Source organism: Asterias rubens, chromosome 5 (genome assembly GCF_902459465.1).
Source record: "Asterias rubens chromosome 5, eAstRub1.3, whole genome shotgun sequence".
In the NCBI taxonomy this organism is placed as follows: Eukaryota; Metazoa; Echinodermata; class Asteroidea; order Forcipulatida; family Asteriidae; genus Asterias; species Asterias rubens.
This window is the reverse complement of record NC_047066.1, coordinates 8,738,583-8,760,806: the sequence shown is the minus strand read 5'-3', so window position 1 is coordinate 8,760,806 and position 22,224 is coordinate 8,738,583. Positions and strand designations below refer to the sequence as shown.

General features: G+C 38.5%; 1 protein-coding gene across 3 annotated transcripts; it reads right to left on the bottom strand.

Moving 5' to 3' along the window:
* Positions 1–12,283: 12,283 nt before the first annotated feature.
* LOC117289873 (probable GPI-anchored adhesin-like protein PGA55) lies at positions 12,284–19,941 on the bottom strand. Of its 3 annotated transcripts, none has more exons than XM_033771058.1 (7): positions 19,912–19,941; positions 19,006–19,168; positions 18,317–18,423; positions 17,211–17,322; positions 15,790–15,987; positions 15,360–15,391; positions 12,284–14,594 (listed from the first exon to the last, which is right to left on the bottom strand). In XM_033771058.1, the coding sequence occupies exons 2-7, from the start codon at positions 19,164–19,166 to the stop codon at positions 13,564–13,566; spliced, it is 1,641 nt and encodes a 546-aa protein (XP_033626949.1). In that variant the 5' UTR covers positions 19,167–19,168; positions 19,912–19,941; the 3' UTR covers positions 12,284–13,563. The 3 variants fall into 3 exon arrangements, with proteins under 3 accessions (XP_033626949.1, XP_033626950.1, XP_033626951.1); XM_033771059.1 differs by lacking the exon at positions 19,912–19,941 and adding an exon at positions 19,824–19,902; XM_033771060.1 differs by lacking the exons at positions 15,790–15,987; positions 19,912–19,941 and having other exon boundaries at positions 19,006–19,315.
* Positions 19,942–22,224: the final 2,283 nt, after the last annotated feature.

Below are 22,224 nucleotides of genomic sequence, written 5' to 3'. Positions count from 1 at the left end.
TGAAACTGTTAAAGCTGTTGTATTACTTTTTGTACAGTAAGATGATTCGTTATAAAAAAAAATAGAATATAAACTTTTGTTATGGTGTCGCTCCCAGTAACAATGAAAGAACACTATGTTTTAACAATTTGCAAAACCCGAGAGATGACTGTGGATATTATAGAAAGGGGATACCAGAGCCAATTTTCGCTTTCCATATTTAATACGTTAACACAGTATCACTTTTCATATCAAGATCAACAAATATTCCTATATTCGTCATATTGATGGATTTGTTTCAATACAAATTTTAAAGGGGATGTATTCGATTGATAAACACTTTTAAAGACACTGGACACCATTGGTAATTGTCAAAGACCAGTCTTCTCACTTGGTGTATCTCCATATAGACCTAAGCACAAAATAACACACCCGTGAAAATTTGATCTCAATTGGTCGTCGAAGTTGAAGATAATGAAGGGGGAAAAACACCCTTGTCGCACGAAGGTGGCGCTTGATTTCGACCCCTCAAATTCTAATTCTGGATCTCGAAATCAAAGTTTGTGGAAAAACACTTATTTCTCGAAAACTGCGTTACTTCAGAGGGATCCGTTTCTCATAATGTTTTATACTCTCAACATCAGCTCTCAATTACTCGTTACCAAGTAAGGTTTTATGCAAATAATTATTTTGAGTAATTACAACAGTGTCCACTGCCTTTAAAACACCCAACGATTCCCAAAACCAAAGGTACAGTTTCCATTTAAAGGCTATTTGCTCTCTGTTTTGGCAAACACAATTGCTAGAAGCCTCAAAGCAAGTCAAAAATTATGCTGACTCAAAGAAATATATTCAAAACGAAAGCAAAAATTTGGACCAGCAAATTGATCCAAATGTAATTTGCAACACCGCAAAACTTCAACAACGTGTCCTGGAAATGTTTCTCTTTTTATTTAAGTCGCTTTACTTCATTTGTAGATAAGTGCGTTAAATTCAGAATCTTATAACCATCTGAAACATTTATATTACTAATAGTTTTATTATACATAAAATATGGTAAACGTATAGCTTTATACGGGCTAACCGTTTTAGTTAGTTTATTCTTGGTGAAAGAAAAATGCTTACAACCAAAAGAAGGAAGTAAGATCGAGAACCGATACAACAAACTCTTTCAATACGTGAAGTAATTGTTTTCAGTATAAACGGACTGTGTTTATCATAACCAGCTAGGCATGTACGTGGTCAAAAAGTGATAGTTACTAATAACAACAAAACTATACTTATCATCGAAGGCAAACGCAAGGTCATTAGTACATGATGTTATTTACAAATTTGTTATAAACAATTTGTGTTATAATGCAATTTGCAATACAGCTGTATTACCATTTCAGGAGGTAGTTGTAAAAGTAAATCATGGCAACTGGATAAGTTATATAATCTATGTTTTGTATGGAGAGCAAGATGGACAAGAATATATAGTGCAGCAGCGCTTTAGGTCGCAAATTAGAACAATGCAACAGGTTATTAATAGCGTACATATACAAAGCCTAATCGAAACTATGGCGTTGGCTTACAGGCTTCGACAGTTGGATTAAAAATGTACGTAGCCTAGGCCAGAGCCGAATAAAAAACCGTGATTTCTAAAAGGGCTGAATTCAACTTCCTTGCGTTAAAGGCACTGGACACCTTTTTTATTGGTGATTGTAAAAGACCAGTCTTCTCACTTGGTGTATCCCAAGATATGCACAAAATAACAAATCTGTGAAACTTTGAGCTCAATTGGTTGTCAAAGTTGCAGGATAATAATGAAAGAAAATATACCCCTGTCACACGAAGTTCTGTGCTTTCAGATATTGCTTGATTTCGAGAAAATCTTTCTCGAAAACAGAGGGAGTCCCCCCCCCCACCCCACCACCGAATGAGCCTAGTTTTACACAAAAAAAACATTACACATAGAACTAATTCTACGGATTTTTAGCTTTAACCTCCAATGCCTTTTTACCTTGCATATACCAGGTTTGTTTTCTCTTATTGATATGCAATCTTGTTATACTTTTTAAAATATTATCTATTTCCCAGTATCAAATATCGAAAAAGCAACATTGATACTTTCTGTGCAATCATGAGTGTCCAATATCCGATATCAAATTAACTTTACTGTAATGTCAAGACAGTAAAGTTAGTTTTATATTGGATATTTGACATTCACCCATATTATGTTTGTGCAGCGAAAATCAATGTTGCTTTTTCGATATTGGATGTTGAACATTCCAACAGGTTTATCTACCCTGTAAATCGATATGAGACAAACCTATTGGAATGTCCAATATCTAATATCGGAAAAGCAACATTAATATTCGCTGTACAATCGTCAATTTCCAATATCCATCAGCAACTATTCTTTACTGTCACACCAAAGTATTATTCTTGTTAATGTCTACATAATTTAACTATCTGAAATATCCAATATTCAATCTCGAAAAAAGCAATTGATGTTCGAGGTACAATCGGGAATGACCAATATCCAATATCATACCATAGTTCTAATCTTGTTTGTTTACAATACTAAACTACATTATATGAATTGTTTCGGTTTAGCTTAAGTTAACTGCTGCTGTCAACGGACTGTTTGTTAGTTATTGACCAGATGTTGGTAGTCGTCGACATCCACGGTTGAATTTGCGCCCTCTCTTGATTCGTTCTCTTCCTGTCTGTGCAAGTGGTCGTAGGGGGACATGTCGTCAGTAATGGCTGCCGAACCGAGTTTGACCAGATGTTGGTAGTCGTCGACATCCACGGTTGAATTTGCGCCCTCTCTTGATTCGTTCTCTTCCTGTCTGTGCAAGTGGTCGTAGGGGGACATGTCGTCAGTAATGGCTGCCGAACCGAGTTTCAGAATTGTTGCAGCTTCGTATCCAGAGTGTTCATTTTGAGATTTGGATTCTACGGTAAGGGCCAATGGGGTGTAGGTGTCATCGTCACAGTTACTGGGTTGTGCCTCTGTCGGCGAGGTTGAAATGGGTATCTTTGCATCTTCGTATCCAGATTGCTTGACGGGGGACATTGGGGCTGCAGCTTGGACCAATGGGGTATAGGTGTTGTTGTCATAGTTACTGGGTTGTACTTCTGACGGCGAGGTTGAAGTGGGTATCTTTGCATCTTCGTATCCAGATTGCTTCACGGGGGACATTGTGGCTGCAGCTTGGACCAATGGAAAATAATTACCGTCGTCCGCATTGGAAATACCCACATCGCTTCCTTTTGCCAAAGTTGGTGACACATTATCCTCTTTCCCAGGTTGTTCACTTCGTGACTTTGGATCTCCAGTAGGTACCAATGGAGTGTAGTCGTCGTCGACTTCACTATGTTTGACCCCTGTTGACGAGTCAGTAACCTCGTCGCCATCCTCGTCCCTGTTGATCACAAAGTATGGATGGTGTTTGGCATCATCCGTAGATGTGTCAAGCTCCTTGGTAGCTGATATCTTCCTCTGCCAGTCATAGCGGGGGTTTCCCTGTCTGTACCCACTCTCGCCTACGGAGTAGTAGATGTGGTCACCTTGATCAGGATCTTCCTGTGCACCAGGCTTCGCTGGTTGGTGGTCATATGCGTACGAATACTCCATGCTACCGCCGGGTACCGGTAGGTGTGGCAGCTTAGCTCTCGTTGCGTCTGCTAGAAAAGGAAACATTGATGAAACATAAACACAAGGTGGGGACCTACTACACAAGGGCATTAAACAATGATAATGCACAAAACAAGGAGAATTTTGAACCACAATGGTAATGACCATTTCCACTTTCATGTGGTACCTAGAATGTTTGATTCGGACCATTATTTTGCCTCTTTGTTGGGGGTCCATGCGCCACACGCAGCGGGGGGTCCCCGGCAGACATCCATATCTGACTATGTCAGGTTATCCACTAAACGTTCCTGTACTCAAATATTGGTACCTCGTTCCTTTAACCAAAGTGCTCTGGGCTGCCGGTCTAACGTAAATTTCGACCAACAATACTTACTCCTTGTTTCCAACTGGACACTTGGCGATCCAACAGTTTTACTATAGAAACAAATACAAACACTGTTATTAACTTAAAGGTGTTATGTCTTCACTCTGTCCTTAAACAATTTGTTAGAGCGCCCTCTCTAACACACACTCTAGAACGATATCGCACTCCAACGAGCGTGATGTGGTATACTCAACCCATCCCATCGAGAGAGGCTCTCGATGGGATGGGTTGAGTATACCACCATCACGCTCGTTGTACATTTTAAAACCGGGTCACTTATTCCTATTTGCAAATGACTCTCCAATATCAAACTATTGTAACCAGTGACGTCATTTCTTTTCTCAACTGTCCTTGTTTTGAGAAAAATATTAATATTTTTCCGAATCCTCCCTAAATACTTCCCTCTACCAATTCCAAATCACCTTTATGTTCCCAAGTAGGCCCCCTTATCTTTTGTTTGTGAACAGACTTTCGAAGATGAGATCAAAGATACTTACCCTCTGCTGCGCTTCCTGACAGTCCGTAGTCTCCCCCGTCTTCGAATGCAGACTATTAGTACACCGATGATCACCAAGAGGAGTAGAACAACAAACAGAGACTCAATAACAAAATCGTTATTATTGGCGTTTGTTGTTGTTCCTTGCACTGTAGTAGCTTGTAATATAGCGGCTTGTGATGTAGTGGCTTGCACTGTAGCGGCTTGTGCTGTAGTGGCTTGTACTGTACCGGCTTGTGATGTAGCGGCTTGCACTGTAGCGGCTTGTGATGTAGCGGCTTGTGATGTAACGGCTTCAGCTGTAGTGTGTTGTGCTATAGTGGTGACTTGTGGTGTTGGACCAGGGTCTGTTCCCCCACATCTTAAAGGAACATTACACAATTGGTAAGAGAAAAACTCGTCTAAGACCACATAAATCTTACATTGTCTACTGATGATAGTAGAAACCATCCCTTGGAATATTTCTTTCTGAAATATCATATTTGAAGAGAAACACATAAAACTAATTTCCCGTTTGGAGTTTATCACCCACATGGGCCGATTTCACAAAGATCTAAGATTGATCGTAACTGCACATCAATCGTAGTCGTTAAGTAAAGTGTGATGTCACAATACAAATCACTACTGGTAATACTAAAAATTTGTGTTGCGATGAACTTTATTGCTTAGTGAAATCGGCAAGCAAAAGACACGCAAAATGTGCTATCGGTTTTTTACTTTTTCTTCTTTATGTAAGAAGATGTTTACAATCAAACTTAACTTGTGAAATTATTATTCCAAAAGTTAGTTGCGTTTTTTAGATATCGCCGAAAATCTGGAGCGAACAATGTTCCCTTCATTGGTAAACTTTATAAGAACGGGTTCTTCCTCACATTCTTACCCGTCAGGCGTATTTTGATTTCGACAGATACAGAACGGATGCAATAATCTTCTGTGATACACGCAGGTTCCTCTGTTGCTGTTCTCATACTGACAAACGGTGGCATCGTTGTAACCACAAATCCTGTTCTGATTTCTGGGGCATTCTGGAGCTCCATCTAATATTTAATAAATAAACACTGACCATGAATGCCAAAACTTTGTGTTGTAGCCAGGGCCCAAACATATAAAGGTGTTTACCGCAAAGAAAATTTGTGTGCTTACTGTAGTAGACACAAAAATATGCGTAAACGTATGTCACCGTGTGTTCTCAAGTTATTAGCAGAAAATGACTTGGCGCGCATGCACGTTTGCCATGGATTTGCTTGGTTACGTCACTCATGTGCTAACCGCGGCTTAGTGTATGTAGCCAGTATTTACACTAATTGTTTGCGGTAAACAGCTTCATGAAATAGACATTATTCAAAGTAAAGGGACGCGCCGTAAGCACAAAACGGCTGTTTTGAAAATGGTAATTTTGATACGGTAGCGTAACTGTTTTGTATGTGACGCCTTCGTAAATTAATAGCAAGGTTTAGCTGCACGTTAACCTACGCGAGCAAACACGTGAACGTAAACGGCAGAAATGTGTGTTGTTCCTAGGTGACGCTACCACTTAGGGCTTACTTCATGCTCATGTATGACGTCTGAACGTACGTACCTGTCGTGAAAAATGATAAGTTCACGTTTGCTAAACACATGAGAATTTAACAGCACGAGTTGCTGACGTTCACGTTCACGTGCAGTTACGTATAGCAATGTGCCGACGTGAGTGTGGACTTGTCATTATGAGAGCAGTATGGTCAACATTAAAGCGGGCTAGCTTTCGCAACATAGCCTCAGACAAAACTACGCGTAAACATACCTGTTGGTGCTTCCCAGCAGTCAGTTGGGCAGTTTCTGCTACAAATCTTCCGGCACAGTCTTGAAGAGTTTCTCATTTCACACGTGCCGGTACGGTTGCATTGAGTTCTATATTTCATATTATCAAGAAAACGGTTGTTTTTAATCATTCGTATAGGCCAAATATTATTTTGATATATCATCATTGGTTATTTAAAGGAATATTACAGAACTGTTAAGAAGGAAAAAAATGTGTAAGATCACAGATTTACATAACAAAAACTTACACGGTCTAATGACAACGATATATAAAAACCATCCCTTGAAATATTTTTGTCTGAAAAGTAATATTTGATGAGAAATAAATAAAACAAGTTTCCCGTTTGGAGTCTATGTCGCTCATCAGTGAGCGTTTTTTTCTTTTCTTTTTTTTTCTTCTTTTTTTTCTTCGATTTAATGCAGAAGGTGTAATCGGTTGTGCTCGTGACCTAGATTGCTGATCGATCTAAAACTTCTTCAGGTTTGTCAATTTATGTACAGTATATGGTGGATTACATAAAGTGCTTACACTGTCAGCAACTGTTTTGTTGGCAAAAAACAATTCTTTAACGTTCCTTTAAGTTTATTCGTAAATTTTCTTTATAGTCTGAAAATGTTCATGTTTCTCCAAAGTAATTGTCTTGATATTATCCGTTTTGAATAATGCGTGTGTTCTTAAAAAGCACATGATTGTTTCCAAAGACCAGTATCCACACTTGTTAAGACACAACATGTACATGCAATAAAGAACATGTGCAAGTTTAAGCTCAACCGGTTAATGGGGTCAAAATTCTCCCACACGCTCCTCTGCCAATAGGTCTGCCAATCCATCTTTGTCATGCTAATTAAAACGTCAAAACTCTTTTATTTATTATGGTAAGAATCAAAACAATATTACTCTTCAGTCTCACCCTTCATCATTGCAGAAATGATCCTTCATCCCTTGAAGATTATCCATCAATGGCTTTGGAAGCGAAAGCATCTGTGCTGAACAAAGATCACCACAAAACATCAACACGATGAACACTTTCAAACTGAGTGCGACTGTCCTCGGTCCGACTCCCTTCTGTGCCGTCCACGCCATGGTCATAACCTCTGTGATGGTGGTGTGAAATCTGGACTATTCCAGCTAGTCGTACGTCAAAGATGAGCGAAATGCAGCAAGATTTTTACACAGGATTACTTCTATTATTCTTTGGTGTGTTTCTTTGGAAGTGACATCAGGCGTATTGCATAGAAATCAAACAGGAAATGTAAAGGAGTGTGTGGGGCATTATTTATTTTTATTTCCTTCCAATTATTTCCAACTGACACGCAATCAAACTACGACAAATTAGCATCAAATTTGCGGTCATCATGTTTGTTTCTGCGAAATAATCGCATCATCTTGATTATAGGTATATAATCGGGGTTCTGGACTGTTGTATATTCTACTGTACAATTAACCAAGTTTAAAGTCAATACACTTTTGGTAATTACCACAAATAATTGTTAGCATAACATCTTATTTGTTAACGAGCAATGGGGAGCTGTTGATTTGTGAGAAACGGCTTCCCTGATGAAGTAACGTAGTTTTTGAGAAAGAAGGAATTTCTCACTCAAATTATTTGACCTCTGCTGAGGTCTCGAAATCAAGCATCTGAAAGCACACAACTTGTGCGACAAGGGTGTTTTTTTCTTCCGTTATTCTCTCGCAACTTCGACGACCAATTGAGTCCAAATTTTCACAGGTTTGGAATTATATGCATATGTTGGGATACACCAAGTGAGACGACTGGTCGTTGACAATTACCAAGGGTGTCCGGTGCCTTTAATTGAATTGAAAACACACGGGAAGGTGTACAGATAGACAAACCCACAAAAACACCGAAATGGCATTTCTCAAAAACGTGATCACCTATCTTGATCTTGTTCGTTGTAATGATTCTTTCCATGAATACTGGAGGGTATGAATGGTCTTTTCGCAAAACCAATAAAATCATGTACCTTTAGAAACCGAGGTCTAGTTGTGCCGTGTTTGTGCGTGTTTTAATACAGGAAAAGACTTAATAAAGGGGGAAACAAAGAGTAGCCACAGGGGCTTTCTAAAGATGGTGCTCCACAATGAGTTGTGTTTATAGAATGGAATAGAATAGATTGATTTATTGTCCACGTTCAAACACATAGAAACTTGACATCTACTGGCCAAATACAAGAATACACAATCAATATCCAAACTATATAAATTACAAAATAAGTTAAATTAGAAATACAAAGCAACAAAAGACCCGCACACTAAAAGAAAATGCACCAGCCAAAACAACGACAACAGGTCATAGGACATCAAGAATTAGAAATACCTACATTTCGCTATTCTAGACCATGCAAGGCTTCCACAGGTTTGAACATTTTTGGGAAAGTTGGGATCTTCCATATTGATTGATGTAACTTATTTCACGTTCCATCCAATACGCGAGACTTGTGACTGACTTGAACAGTCTATGAAGGCGGGAAAATTTAAAAACAGTTTAATTGTTTGTTGATAGGTCGTCCCACTTTGTTGTTTTGTTCCTATTTGTATTTTCTTTGTCCGTTTATCTTGTCTCTATCTGTCCACAGGCTGATTACTACAAACCTCAGCTTATCAAATCGGCCTCCACATGTTCCTTTTCTTTGACTGTATAAACCTTGCACTACTCTTGTTCACTTTCATATTTTATATATGTATTCTGTAATGCTGTTTTGTTCGTTACCCAGTACATCTTGTCTTAGTATTCTGTTGTGTTTCCCTCTAGAGCGCTTAGGGGCATGTTTTTATACTTTGTTTTGTTATGTGTTATGCGCTATATAAGAAAGGTTAATTATTATTACTAATTATTATGGTGTGTTTTGGGCAGTACAGAAATAAATATAAATTAATTTGAGAAAAAGAAAAAACATCACAAGGAGAATTGTTTTTTCTAATCCCCCCCCCCCAAAAAAAAAAATGGGATTGATTAATGTCACTTCCCGGGTTCCGTATATTTCGCTCAAGTTTTTTAGTTAGATCCTTTAGATGTTCTAAGCATTTCTTGAACTATAGTGTGTACGCAACCATTGTTCCGGGACCGCATGTTAAAATTCCAGGATTAATCGGACGGACAATGCTTTGACTACAAGAGGCAAATATACACTTGTGACAGTGATGCATCCCATAGAAACACTTTGGTAGCGCATGAGGAATTTTGTAAACAATGTCTTCGATATCTCAAGAAGAATATGTGAACATTTAAAAAAAAAAAAAAAAAAATGAATGCCTGTTCTTCGTGGAGATTGATTAGAACTGGGTGCCTGTAAATTGCCTCGTGTGACAAGACCCTAAGCATTGGTTTACATAAACTAACGGGTGATAACTGCAACTAACGGGCTAGCAACGGTTTGGTGTGGCCCGGAAACGTCTTATATCTCCGGCTGACCGTACCCTGTCCTCGCCGGTGTTTTACTGCCGTCTACAGCGATGATGACACCCCTGTTCTTGATGGCCCACCTTCACCTTCCCTCGCTGGTTCATCCGGTTGACAGACATTGATGTCTCGGCGCGGAGCACCTTGCGGATCCGCCCACGACTGGACCAGCCATGCAGGGGACTACAAAACCCCGCAGCCTCGAGTCTAAATGGAGGTACGCCTTGAAAAACTGTACGTATCCTACCACCGCTTTTTCATTCGTAGTTGCCAAAAGTCATTTACCGCATGGGTATTTTACCTCACTTGGGTATTTAACCTCAATTGGGTTAACCTCATTTTGTGTTAATAAGATACTATTTTATTTCATAAGAAAGAAAAAGAAATTGGCGTCAGGATACGTTCATTTGTTCATGTTTATTTGTTTTTGAAGCACTGAGTATGTATTTCAGTTTAAATGTTTTAAATTTTGTTGTTCTAAACCTTGACACCCATTAACATTCACTCAAATGCAGTTTTCCTCTTTAAAATATGTTTATTAGTTGCTCCGTTCGATTTGTGGCTTCGTTACATTGCTAAAAGGATCATGTTAACGAGAAATTAAGCGAGACGCAAAAACTAAACTATGTCAAAGGTCAGCTGTGCGCATAACCAGCAGTCGCTGCTGCAAAGTGGCAGGATCACAAATACAGTGGTCCTGTGAATACCTCGATGAATATCATGATTATTGTGGTGGTGGTAGATGGGTTCCAGACTCAGCTAGCTTAAAGCAAGACATTTGCTTTGTTACATCGGTAAACAAATTGTGTGAAACATTTTATCAAATAGTTAATTAAAACGAATGTCATTAATGAGCTCAGAAACTCTGGTTAAATCAGTGGTGCTCTTCACACCATGTTCCTGGACGTATATCGCACGAGTTCTTGCTACAGCTGAACCGGGCACCCGGTCTTTTGCAAAAGTACAAAGTTCATGCGGTATCAAAAGCACATTCAACACAACAATGACAGCGAATTAAGGTTCATCAAATTTTCTCCAGAGTTATCGTTCAACAACAGTAATAAGCCATTTTTAGATACGGTGGACACAATAATATCTATTCTGCATTTCTATGTTTTCTTCCCTGTAGCCCTTTACCTAGAGTGGCTTTCAGCCATTTTTTGGGCGAACTTGCATAAACAAAAATAAAACACTGTAAGGTTTGGGTAATAATGTCACTGTGTACACCCGAAGCAAATGGTGCACTCATGCAGTGGTCACCATATCTCAAAAAAGGCTAATACCAAAGGAGTTCGGGTTTTGTTACTGTTCTGCGATTTCTATGCTTTGTCTGAGCATGAAAGCTCATTTTACTTTAGTAAAGTCAATTATCACAAACGATGACGTGCAGTAGTGTAGAAAGAATACCTTGCTTTTCTGCATCTATATCCGCTTTCGGTTTAAGTAGTTCTTTGTATGAAGAGTGGTTTTCTGAGAGTAACAAATATAGATTTTCGAGGTGCGATGTTTGTTATTGTTATTATTATTATTGTTATTATTATTATTTTATTTGCCATAACAGTACAAAACAAAATACATTGACAGTGTACCCCGAGATGGGTAAGGGACAACAAAAGCAAATGCATACTATGATCCGTAGATATGTTGCCCCACATCTGGGGTACACAATAAAAGTAATATAGATTTAACATAATATAGTACACAAAGCAATAATTAAAGTAGATAATTATGTTTCTATATTTGATAAATTTATTCACCCTAGGTGTGTGATTACTGATAGCCTTTCTATAACACACCATTGAGGAAGACCCATTGACCCGTACGCATTTTTCTTCTGCTGTTTAAAATTACCAACCTCATAAATTGTCCTGATTTTTTTTTTAAGGATTCCCTTTTTAATCGATTTGGAAGAACAAAAATTAAATACTAAAATATATTGTACAAAGTTTCCAAAAATGATATTTTACATACAGTAAGAAGCAATATATTCTTAAAAACACCCAATTATTATTACGTACAATTTTGTATACATTTTTTAAATTTAAACATAGGCCTATACTGCTTATTTACCAGACTGATGTGTCATGGTTTGAGCATCAGTGAACAAAACAAAAAGGAGGAAATGTAAAACAAAACTACTTAAAAAACTGTACATGGAAACAATACGGCACTAACAGGTATGATAACATGAAGTCACGTCCGGGACAGCATGGAAGTTTATCAGAATCGTTCTCGGAAAGAAAACCTAACATCTGTACATGAGATTAAAGACAGTGGACACTATTGGTAATTGTCAAAGACCAGCCTTCTCATTTGATGTATATCAAAATATGCATAAAATAACAAACCTGTGAAAATTTTAGCTCAATTGATCGTCGAAGTTGCGAGATAATATTGAAAGAAAAAACACCCTTGTTACACAAAGTCGTGTGCTTTCAGATGCTTGATTTTTGTAGACCTCAAAATTCTATCTCGAAATCAAATTCGTGTAAAAATTACTTCTTTCTCGAAAACTACGTTACTTCAGAAGGAGCCGTTTCTCACAATGTGTCATACTATCAACAGCTCTCCATTAATTGTAACCAAGTAAGTTTTTATGCTAAAAATTATTTTGAGTAATTTCCGAATAGTGTCCACTACCTTTAATACTGAACGGTCCCAACATCTCCATGCAAAATGTACAGGATGTTCTCTGACTTTACAATAACAACTATCGGTTGCGGATACCCACTGCTAAAAATAGGATTCGAACAGCCTCTGGCTACCGGGAAATCTCGGTGGTCTATAGTTGGTATGACGCTGTTCTATATAATTGCAAGGGTCGTGGGTTCGAATCCCACCCGAGTAATATGCCTCTGATGTTTGTTTTCACAGAACTCGGGAAAGTACTAGTAATTACAGTGCTTACACACATCGGTGTGTACAAATTATAAACAATATTGTTACTCTTAAAACAGATACCATTTTGAAGGCAAATATTATACTTTTGGTTTTTATTTAACCGTTAGCTTGTTACATCCTATGTAGTTGTAGATATTATACAATCAAACAAACCTGTGCAAAACTTCGTTTCAGTAGTGATCATGGTGGTGCAAAAAACATTTCGGTAGTCCACCATGCCTAAGCCACAATGTCCAAAAACTGGCAAACAACCTAAACTGCTTGGAACTTCCTCTTCGCAAGCAAAATTATAATGATTCGAAACTAATGACGATTTCTTGAGATAGTGCTTACTGTTACTGATTTTATAGAAAATAAAAACGTGTGGGTTACATATCATTTATACATCGGTTGTTATTTTCCATCATGATATAACAAGAAAATGTAATTCCATATCCCACACAATGGGCGTTTCATTACCAACCACTCTTTGAATGTTGATGTAGAAGATTCGGTTTCTGTCACGAAACCTGCTGAATATATGATATCTTTTTTTCATTTTCGTTTATGGTGTACTTATAGAAGCATTGCATTGTGGAGCGAGTTCGGGTGGCGACTATAGACTTGACTAGACCGACTAGACTAACCAGAAACCATAGAGCACAGGGAGATTGACTACATCAAACCATGGAGGTAGAAATCGAACCATGCATGCACTAAAGCATGGTCGATTATATGGTCAATTCGAGGGCTATAGTTTACGGCTCTGGTCAAGTCTAATCGCTTACATGAACTTGACCATGGCTTCATAAGCTATCACAGCGCCCTCATTTGGGGGTAAAAGGAAGCCCTAAAGCATACTGGTCCGTTGTCTTTATCTGCAAGGATAAATACATGGACTGGTTTTACATTTGATACAATGATTTCATTTGATTAAATGGTTTCATTAGACCTTTTCCCCAAAACAAGTAGTGTATTACACTTTCAAATGTTGGTAGTTGTCGTTGTTATTTTGTCCTGACAGGGCGCCATCATGCGACACCCTATCCGGATCTCTCACTAAGTGGTCATAGGAGGTTGTCTCTTCAGCCCCAGTGGTCTTTAGGCTGGGACACGAGGTTTCGGACCAACTTTGTGTGTTCGTGGCCGGTTGCATCACCCCTGCAACATGATTTCTATCGGAACCCTCTTTTGTGGACTTTTGATCTGTGTTGTTTAGAAGTAGTGGAAAATATGTGTTGTGGTCTCCTTTTTGTGTAAGAACCTCTGTCGACGAGGATGCCACATTGCCCTCGTGAGGCACAGCAGCAACCTCGTACCCAGAGGCTTCATGTTGTGCCTTTTTTGTATGAACCTCTGACGATGAGGATGCCGTATCGCCCTCATTGGGCACAGGAGCAACCTCGTACCCAGAGGCTTCATGTTGAATCTTTTGTGTAAGAGCCTCTGTCGCCGCGGATGCCACATTGCCATCATGATGCACAGCAGCAACCTCGTATCCAGAAGCTTCAATTTGTGCCTTTTGTGTAAGAACCTCTGTCGATGAGGATGCCACATTGCCCTCATTCGGCACAGCAGCAACCTCGTTTCCAGAAGCTTCACTTTGTGCCTTTTGTTCCTCAGTCGGGATCAATGAAAAGTAAGTGGGGTCGATGCCCTCAGCTGCAGTTGAGCGAACCCCTGATGGCGAGTCAGTCACCTCAACTACGTCATCGGTGGTTCTTGCGTCAACACCCGTCACTTCATCCCCCTCATCTCTTACCGGTACTTCTTGGACTTGAGTTTCGTTAGCGTCCTCAGTAACTCCACCCTTCTCTTCAGATGACGACTTTCTTTGCCCATTCTTGAAATAGTGGGAGCTCCCCTCTCCGTCGTCTACGTAATCGTACGTGTGGACTTCGGTACTTCGATTGGTTGTCACGTGGTCGTACGCGTATGAATATCCAACACTGCCACCTAGTGGTAGTGGTGGTGGTGGTGGTACGGCTAACTGCGCTCTGCTCGAACCTAGAAACAAACATGGTGCACTCTCTTAATGTAAAAAAAAATGAAAAGGCACTCTTTGAAGAGCCATATGAAGGACAACTCTTTTTCGAGTGGTCTTCCACTCTTTTAGATTGAAGTTTGCATCTTTTTGAGTGATTTTTCACTCTGTCCTATAGTGAAACCCCTCTAAAAGAGTGAAATAACCACCACTCCTTTTGAAGAACCATAAAGGGACAGCTCAAAAAGTAAAGAGTGGTGTTTTTCACTCTTACATTTAGAGAGCAAAAACAAGAACCAAAAGCACTTTGGATTATTAACAATTCGACTGATGTAAGATTTGAAACTTTGAATGGTAGAAATACGACATAGTTAAGGTTTGCCATAACACCATGTAATGACCACCGAAGTTTTGTTTCAGTTGCTGCGCTTTGAAAAGCAAATTGCGGAGTCAAATTCCGCCGTGTAGGGGTTTTGCTCATGATGTTCAAAGCATCTCTCTGATTGAAGGCATGCACTCTCACGACTCTAGCATGTTACGACAGTACTATGACTGTGGCTAAAATAATATCGTATTCTTCAACGCTTAAGTTAATGAAGTGGAGATCGATCGATGTAGCCGTAGCTGTAGCTTTGGTCGTGGACTTTGGTTGCTATTAGCAACAGCCGCAGCCGTAGCTGGCCAAATCATTATACGTTGCTGTTAAACTAGTTATAATTTTTTTTTCTAAAAAGGTTTAACTTTAAGTTCACTCATCTGGCTTGAGTTTTGTGGATATTAGCGCTTACCATTGGCTGTCAATTCCACGTCTGAAGAGACCCTGTGAAGAGACATCGTAGAGTGAATAAATCCTTCAATTGTTTTTTGTTTTGTTTTTTAAGTGATGTTTGTGTTGTGTAGAGACAACATGGTTAGCTCAAAATCATTCATTTTCTGTTTAAAAGGTGATTTGTTGTTGTGTTGTTGTTTTGTTAAAGACACTGGACATCTTTGGTAATTGTCAAAGACCAGTCTTCTCACTTGGTGTATCTCAACATAAGCATAAAATAACTAACCTGTGAAAATTTGAGCTCAATATTGGTCGTCCAAGTTACGAGAGAATAATGGAAGAAAAAACAGTCTTGTCGCACAAATTTGTGTGCTTTCAGATGCTTGAATTTTTTTAATTTGTATCTAAAATATTTTTGTTTGGACCATTAAAAATCATGCATGACTTACATAGATGGCTGTCCCGACGAGTTGCATTTTCTTTGAAAGTAACACACGACGGCACCGATAATGACAAGCAGAAGTACAAGGGACAAGATCCAGCCTAAAATAATGGCTGTCACGTTAACCTCGTTCCCACTGGTTTCTGGCGCTTTGGTTTCTGTCATATCAGTGTAATATTTCATCCAGTAATCCTCATCTACGCACCTTTGGGGTGGAGGATAGTATTTTAAGTTAATTTACTATATGCCGTGTCCGAAACGGCGAGTTTGGCTACGGCTACATCAGCGCCTCTGCCTATTTTTCAACACTAGCAGACACACTGATCTATAGCCGTAGCTGTAGCCGAAGTCACCGCTTCAGACACGGCCTTAAGAGTGCTGCTTGTAAAGGTCAGATACAAATGGAAGTCGCACCCAATCCACCCTTTACCATGGATGCAGTTTTCATTAAAAGCAGGGTAAACTGTTGGTACATGAAAACGACCAGTAGGCCAAGTCACTTGGTGTAACCCAGCATATGCATAAAATAAAAAACCTGTGAAAATTTAAACGCATACGGTCAACGACGTTGCAAGACAATAATGAGAGAAAAACACTCTTTTTGTAGAGCTGTGTGCTTTTAGGTTAAAGGCAGTGAACATTATTGGTAATTACTCAAAATAATTATTAGCATACAACCTTTCTTGGTGACGAGTAATGGGGATAGATTGATGGTATAAAACATTGTGAGAAACGGCTCCCTCTGAAGTGCCATAGTTTTTGAGAAAGAAGTAATTTTCCACGAATTTGATTTCGAGACCTCAGATTTAGAACTTGTGGTCGCGAAATCAACCATCTGAACGCACACAACTTCATGTGACAAGAGTGTTTTTTTCTTTCATTATTATCTCGCAACTTCGAAGACCGATTGAGCTCAAATTTTCAAAGGTTAGTTATTTTATGCATATGTTAAGATACACTGTGAAGACTAGTCTTTGACAATTACCAATAGTGTGTTTGTCCACTACCTTTAAAGCCATTATACACTTATGATAAACAGTATTGTCCAAGTCCCACACTTCGTGTATCACAACTTATATATAAAACAACAAACCTGTGGGAAAATTTAGGCTCAATCGGTCATCGGAGTCGGGAATAAATAACGGGAAAACCCACTCTTGTTTCCGCGCGTTTCGCCGTGTCATGACATGTGTTTAAAATAAATCCGTAATTCTCGCTAACGAGAATTTATATTGTTTTACCGTTTTCTCGAAAAGTAAAGCATTTTATGGACTAATATTTCAAGAGAAGTCTTTCACCCTTACCTTCTGTAAACCCTGTAAATTACTTCTAAATCTGTGATTTTTTTTTTCTGTACCGAAAGGGTCCAATGGCTCTAAGGAGAAACGACGAGAAAGTGAAACCGGACAGAGCGCTCAAATTACTCACCTCTTTAAATCTTGACTACATATACAATTAACATGTTCTCTGTTGTCTCCAGGCCTACAGGTGCTATTTCGGCACGTGATATCTTGTTGATGTAAGCATTCATTGCGCAAACCTGGAATAAATAAATATTGATGTTCGAAGGGAAAAACAATCAGATTTGTGTTGGTAAACCTTTACCAATTAACTTTAAGATCTCAGCAATAATAAAACCCAATCGAACCAGGCTCCTTTCCTGTCACAATATTGTCTGATGCAATACAATGACCCGTGAAAATGTCACTTAAAAACAATAACGCACTTGGTCAGAAAACATTAAACCAAACTGTCACTGTCATTTTTATCAGAAATTACATCATCAAAAATTAGCGAGGTTTACAGCGGGGGAACCAACCGCATCTCTGGTCGTATGTAGGGCATCATTCTAACGGCCACCATGGGCATTTATTATTTCCAACAATTGCCTGCATGTGATCTTTGGAGGTTGTCACTTGTTGAAATACTTTTTTCTCAAGTTTAATCAACATCAACGGGGCATTTCAGACGAAATTATTTGCAGGCTGCTTATAGGCACTGGACACCATTGGTAATTACTCAAAAGAATTGTTAGCATAAAAGCTTACTTGGTAACAAGCTGTTGATAGTATTAATCATTGTGAAAACGGCTCCCTCTGACGTAACGTAGTTTTCGAGAAAGAAGCAATTTTTTAATTTTTAGATTTTGAGGTCTTGAAATCAAGCATCTAAAAGCCCACAACTTCGTGTGACAAGGGTGTTATTTCTTCCATTACTATCTCGCAACTTCGACGACCAATTGATCTAAAATTTTCACAGGTTTTGTGCATATGTTGAGATACACCAAGTGAGAAGACTGGTCTTTGACAATTACCAAAGGTGTCTTTAATTATCATATTTATAACATGTAGGCCTTCGGATTGTTGAAAGTACACATTTTGTTTTAGCCACACATAGGTATGACCCTAACTTTAAGTTGCACGAATCGTTTACGCTACACTAAATTTTAAGCAAAACGTGAAGAAATTTTAAACTTTTCGAACAATATATGACCCGATGAATTGAAATAATTTGTAAGATTAGTTTTTATATACCTGGATTTCGTAAACATTGCAGACAGTCATTATAGACACAGATTTTTTGGCAATGATGAACAACATTGACACAGCATTGGTTCCTTCCTTGTGAATCTGTTTCACATCTGGAAGATACAAAACAAGTTTAAAGGGTTTGGGTGGGGTTTTTTTAGAACACAAAACACAATGTCCACATTTTACGTTAAATCTACACAGTTTGAAGATAATAAGGGTAGAAAGCTTCCGTTAAAATATTACTAGCTGGGGTGCTGTATAGTTTTTGAGAAATGAGTAAACCAATGTCACGAAAATAATTGTAGCATTTATATATTTACCAGTACTGGTATTTATGCGATTATAATAACTGTTGGGAGACTCGGAAAACAAAAAATATTAGAGCATGTTAAACTTACTTACCAGAATCTCCTGATTATCGCTATGTGATTTTCACTTTTGTTTTCTCAAAAACCTGACGACTAAAGAAGCTATAAATTTCTACAAGTAACTTATGTTGCATCCATCTTCACTCACAGGGATATGAATTTAAGTCTTGGCCGAAACACTTGGTACACAAAAGGATTAAAACCCTTTAAATACACTTTACACTAATTGATTATATTCAAAATAATTGTTGGCATAAAAACTTACTTGGTCACAAGCAATAGAGGGCTGTTCATCACAGCTCTGCCGCTGAAAAATTCACTCACCTATTATTACAGAATCTGCCTATGGTTGTATAAATCTCTTCATCATCAAAGTCGGACGATGCACCGGTACGTTTGCACATCCATACACTAAAAGCCATCAAGAAGACGAGCACTTTAACCCCCGAAGCGCGAGGCTTGGGTCCCAGTCCCGGCAGCATCATTCCTGCAGATTATTCTAGTTTATTATTTATCCCTGATATGCAAATTTCCATCTAGTAAATCGTTACGGTACCCGCTGCTAAAATATAGAATTCGAGTGCCTCTAGCTACAGACCAGGCGCGCAAGTGTTGGGCACCGCGCGCCACTGCTTCGGTGTACCTGTGCCTATTTTGTGTGCACAAAGACACGAGAAAATCACGTTCCTTCTTTTACTCTCCATAGAAATTAGATGTTTTCCTCAACGACTTACACAATTTCCTTGCCAGGACATCATGATATACCAATGCAGATCACTGACCTCAAATATTTGCAACAAAATAGAAACCGAATCATCTTGAAAAAAAGGTGCTTGTCTTAGGTGAGTTAGGGGTCAAAGACACGGAAACTGCATAATAGTCCCTAAAATGCGTTACATCGGCAAGGTATTTTGTCAGAATTTTACTTTCTGCTTTAATAATTTAAAACAATTATCAAGAATGTAGTACGCCGCCTATGCAGCCATATCAGGGAAATTTCATAGATTTTCGAGAAAGACATTGAATTCACATGAAAAGTAAAAAGGGAAACCGTTTTCTCGTGTTTTTGAGCACAAAATTAGGCACAAGTACACCGCAGCAATGGCGCCCGGCGCCCATGGCGGCGCCCAGCACTTGCGCACCTGAATTGGTGTATACCGGGCAATCTCGGTGGTCTATAGTTGGCAAAACACTGCTCAGAATTGCAGAGGTCGTTGGTTCGATACCCACCCGAGTAATATGCCTGTGGTGTGTTGTTCACAGAGCTTGGGAAAGTGCTGAGTATCCGTTGCTAACAAACATCGGTGTATTTTGGTAAAACCAAAATTAAGATCCCAGTTGTTAACCCACTATGAAGATCCTCGTGTGCCAAAAACTTGCCATTTAAACGTCGTCCTGCATCAGTTCTAATCAAATGGAATAAATTGCCCTGCCGATACTAATTTATATTAATTTATAAAAGCCAGGAGGAAGTTGCTGCAATATTATTAGGATGAATCTTTGCAAAACGTATTTTGTCATTGTTTGTTTAGTATTCAAACTACTGAACTGCTTTGTTTTGTGCATTTATTTGTGTTTGAAATAAACGGTTTTGCTAAACTGAAACAGGCGAGAGTAGTGACGTCAGATGTTTTGTATGCTATTATTAATTTAAAAGATTCTATAATATACTAAGTTTTTGACTGTTTCGCCCCCATTTAATGGTAACCTCAACTCATTGTTATCACTAGGCCCTGCGTGAGCAGCTGTTCATAAGTACAGTACACATTGTTCTTATACCAAGTGATGCACACTGTTTGTGTACACAATGGAAAACGTTGCCTTGGATAGGTCGAGTTGGTCTTTGAAAAGCGTTTGTAACCGTTTTTTATAAAATGCATATTGTTGGAAAGATGTTTTAAAAGTAGAATACAATGATCCACACAAACTTGCCTCGAAATTGCGTGGTTTTTCTTTTACTGTGCGAACTAACACGGTCGGCCATTTATGGGAGTCAAAAATTTGACTCCCATAAATGGCCGACCGTGTTAGTCGACGAGGTATAAGGAAAACCGTGCAATTTCGAGGCATGTTTGTGTGGATCATTGTATTCTACTTTTAAAACATCTTTCCAACCATATGCATTTTATAAAATAAACGTTTACAAACGCTTTTCAAAGACCAACTCGACCGATCCAAGGCAACGTGTTCCTTTAATTGGGTATGTATTGGCAAGCTTCCGTTTGTGTTTCGTAGACTTTGTTGTCAAGAGTACTATAGTTTCTCTGAACCCTTCACTTCAGGTCAATCAGGCAGTTGGTTGAATTTCGTCATTGGAGTCAAATCTTTGAACCAATGGGTTGTTATTCCTTTCCGCTTCAATCAATGTAGACGTATCATTGTTATGACATGTCGTGGGAACAGCCAAAACCAAGTTCCTCGTCCACCATTTAACAGAAAAGCATTGTTTGGGCATCAAAAGGTGGCAATAAAACACCATTCAACCGGCACCGCTGTGAACCAAATCGCAGATCGGGTATTTCCCATTTTACCCCCAAACTTTACACACATTGTGCAACCGTAACCGACCGATGAAAACAATTTAACTACATTGGGTTTTTTTTCTATGCTATTTTGGGTGATTATTAATGCAAGAGTGACATCACAACAGAGAATTTTGAACAGAAAAATATATTTGCTTTTTATTATTTAATATAACTGCTATAAGCATATTCTTTTGAAAAGTTCTTTCCGAATAAACCACTTAGGATTTAAATTGAATTGTTTCTACTGCATAATTATATTCTACTTGGGTCAAGATTATGTACATCATTAAGGATGTTGTAAGAAAGTGAATTAAGTAACAAATATAAAAACAAATTGCAAATGAGAAAATAACATTCATATTAAGATCATTGACTATTTCTATGGCAAACTTTCGGGCAGATGTACTTTGTGAGATTTATGAATTTTTTTATTGATTTATTTTTTTATTATTTATCATTTATGAAGTTCAATTCTCCGGACAATACACGTAGTAAGTTTCTACAGATTATTAAGCTGCTTAAAGGCGCTGAGCTCCTTTGGCGACTGTCACGCTAAGACCAGTGTTTTCACTTGGTGTATCCCAACATATAAAATAACAAACCTGTGAAAATTTGAGCTCAATCGGTCGTCAAAGTTGCCTAATGTGAAAAAAAACATAGGATTCGAACTGCCTCCCGGGCAACCTCGGTAGTCCAGTTGGTAACTGTTCTAGAATTGCAAAGGCCGTGGGTTCGAATCCCACCCGAGTAATATATGCCTGTAATTTTGTTTTCACAGAACTCGGAAAAGTACTGAGTATACAGTGCTTAACACACATCAGTGCATTTGGGTAAAACCACAATTAATATATTTAAGATCTCTTGGTTATACAAATAGTTTTTAAAGATAAAATTTACAAAATACAATCACAAAATAACATTACTTCTTTATTCCACACGTCATTGTAACAGATATCACATATCCCAAAAATTTGCCAAGATGATTTTCAACATTTGTATTTCAATATCTAAACAGGTA

Excerpts from the sequence above, each read along its gene's own strand:
- LOC117289873 (XM_033771058.1), bottom strand. The coding sequence starts at position 19,166 with ATGATGCTGCCGGGACTGGGACCCAAGCCTCGCGCTTCGGGGGTTAAA. Across the intron at positions 15,988-17,210 it reads TGTAGTCAAGATTTAAAGAG|GTGCGTAGATGAGGATTACT; the intron begins GTGAGTAATTTG and ends TCCACCCCAAAG. Across the intron at positions 14,595-15,359 it reads CGTGGAATTGACAGCCAATG|GTTCGAGCAGAGCGCAGTTA; the intron begins GTAAGCGCTAAT and ends GTTTGTTTCTAG.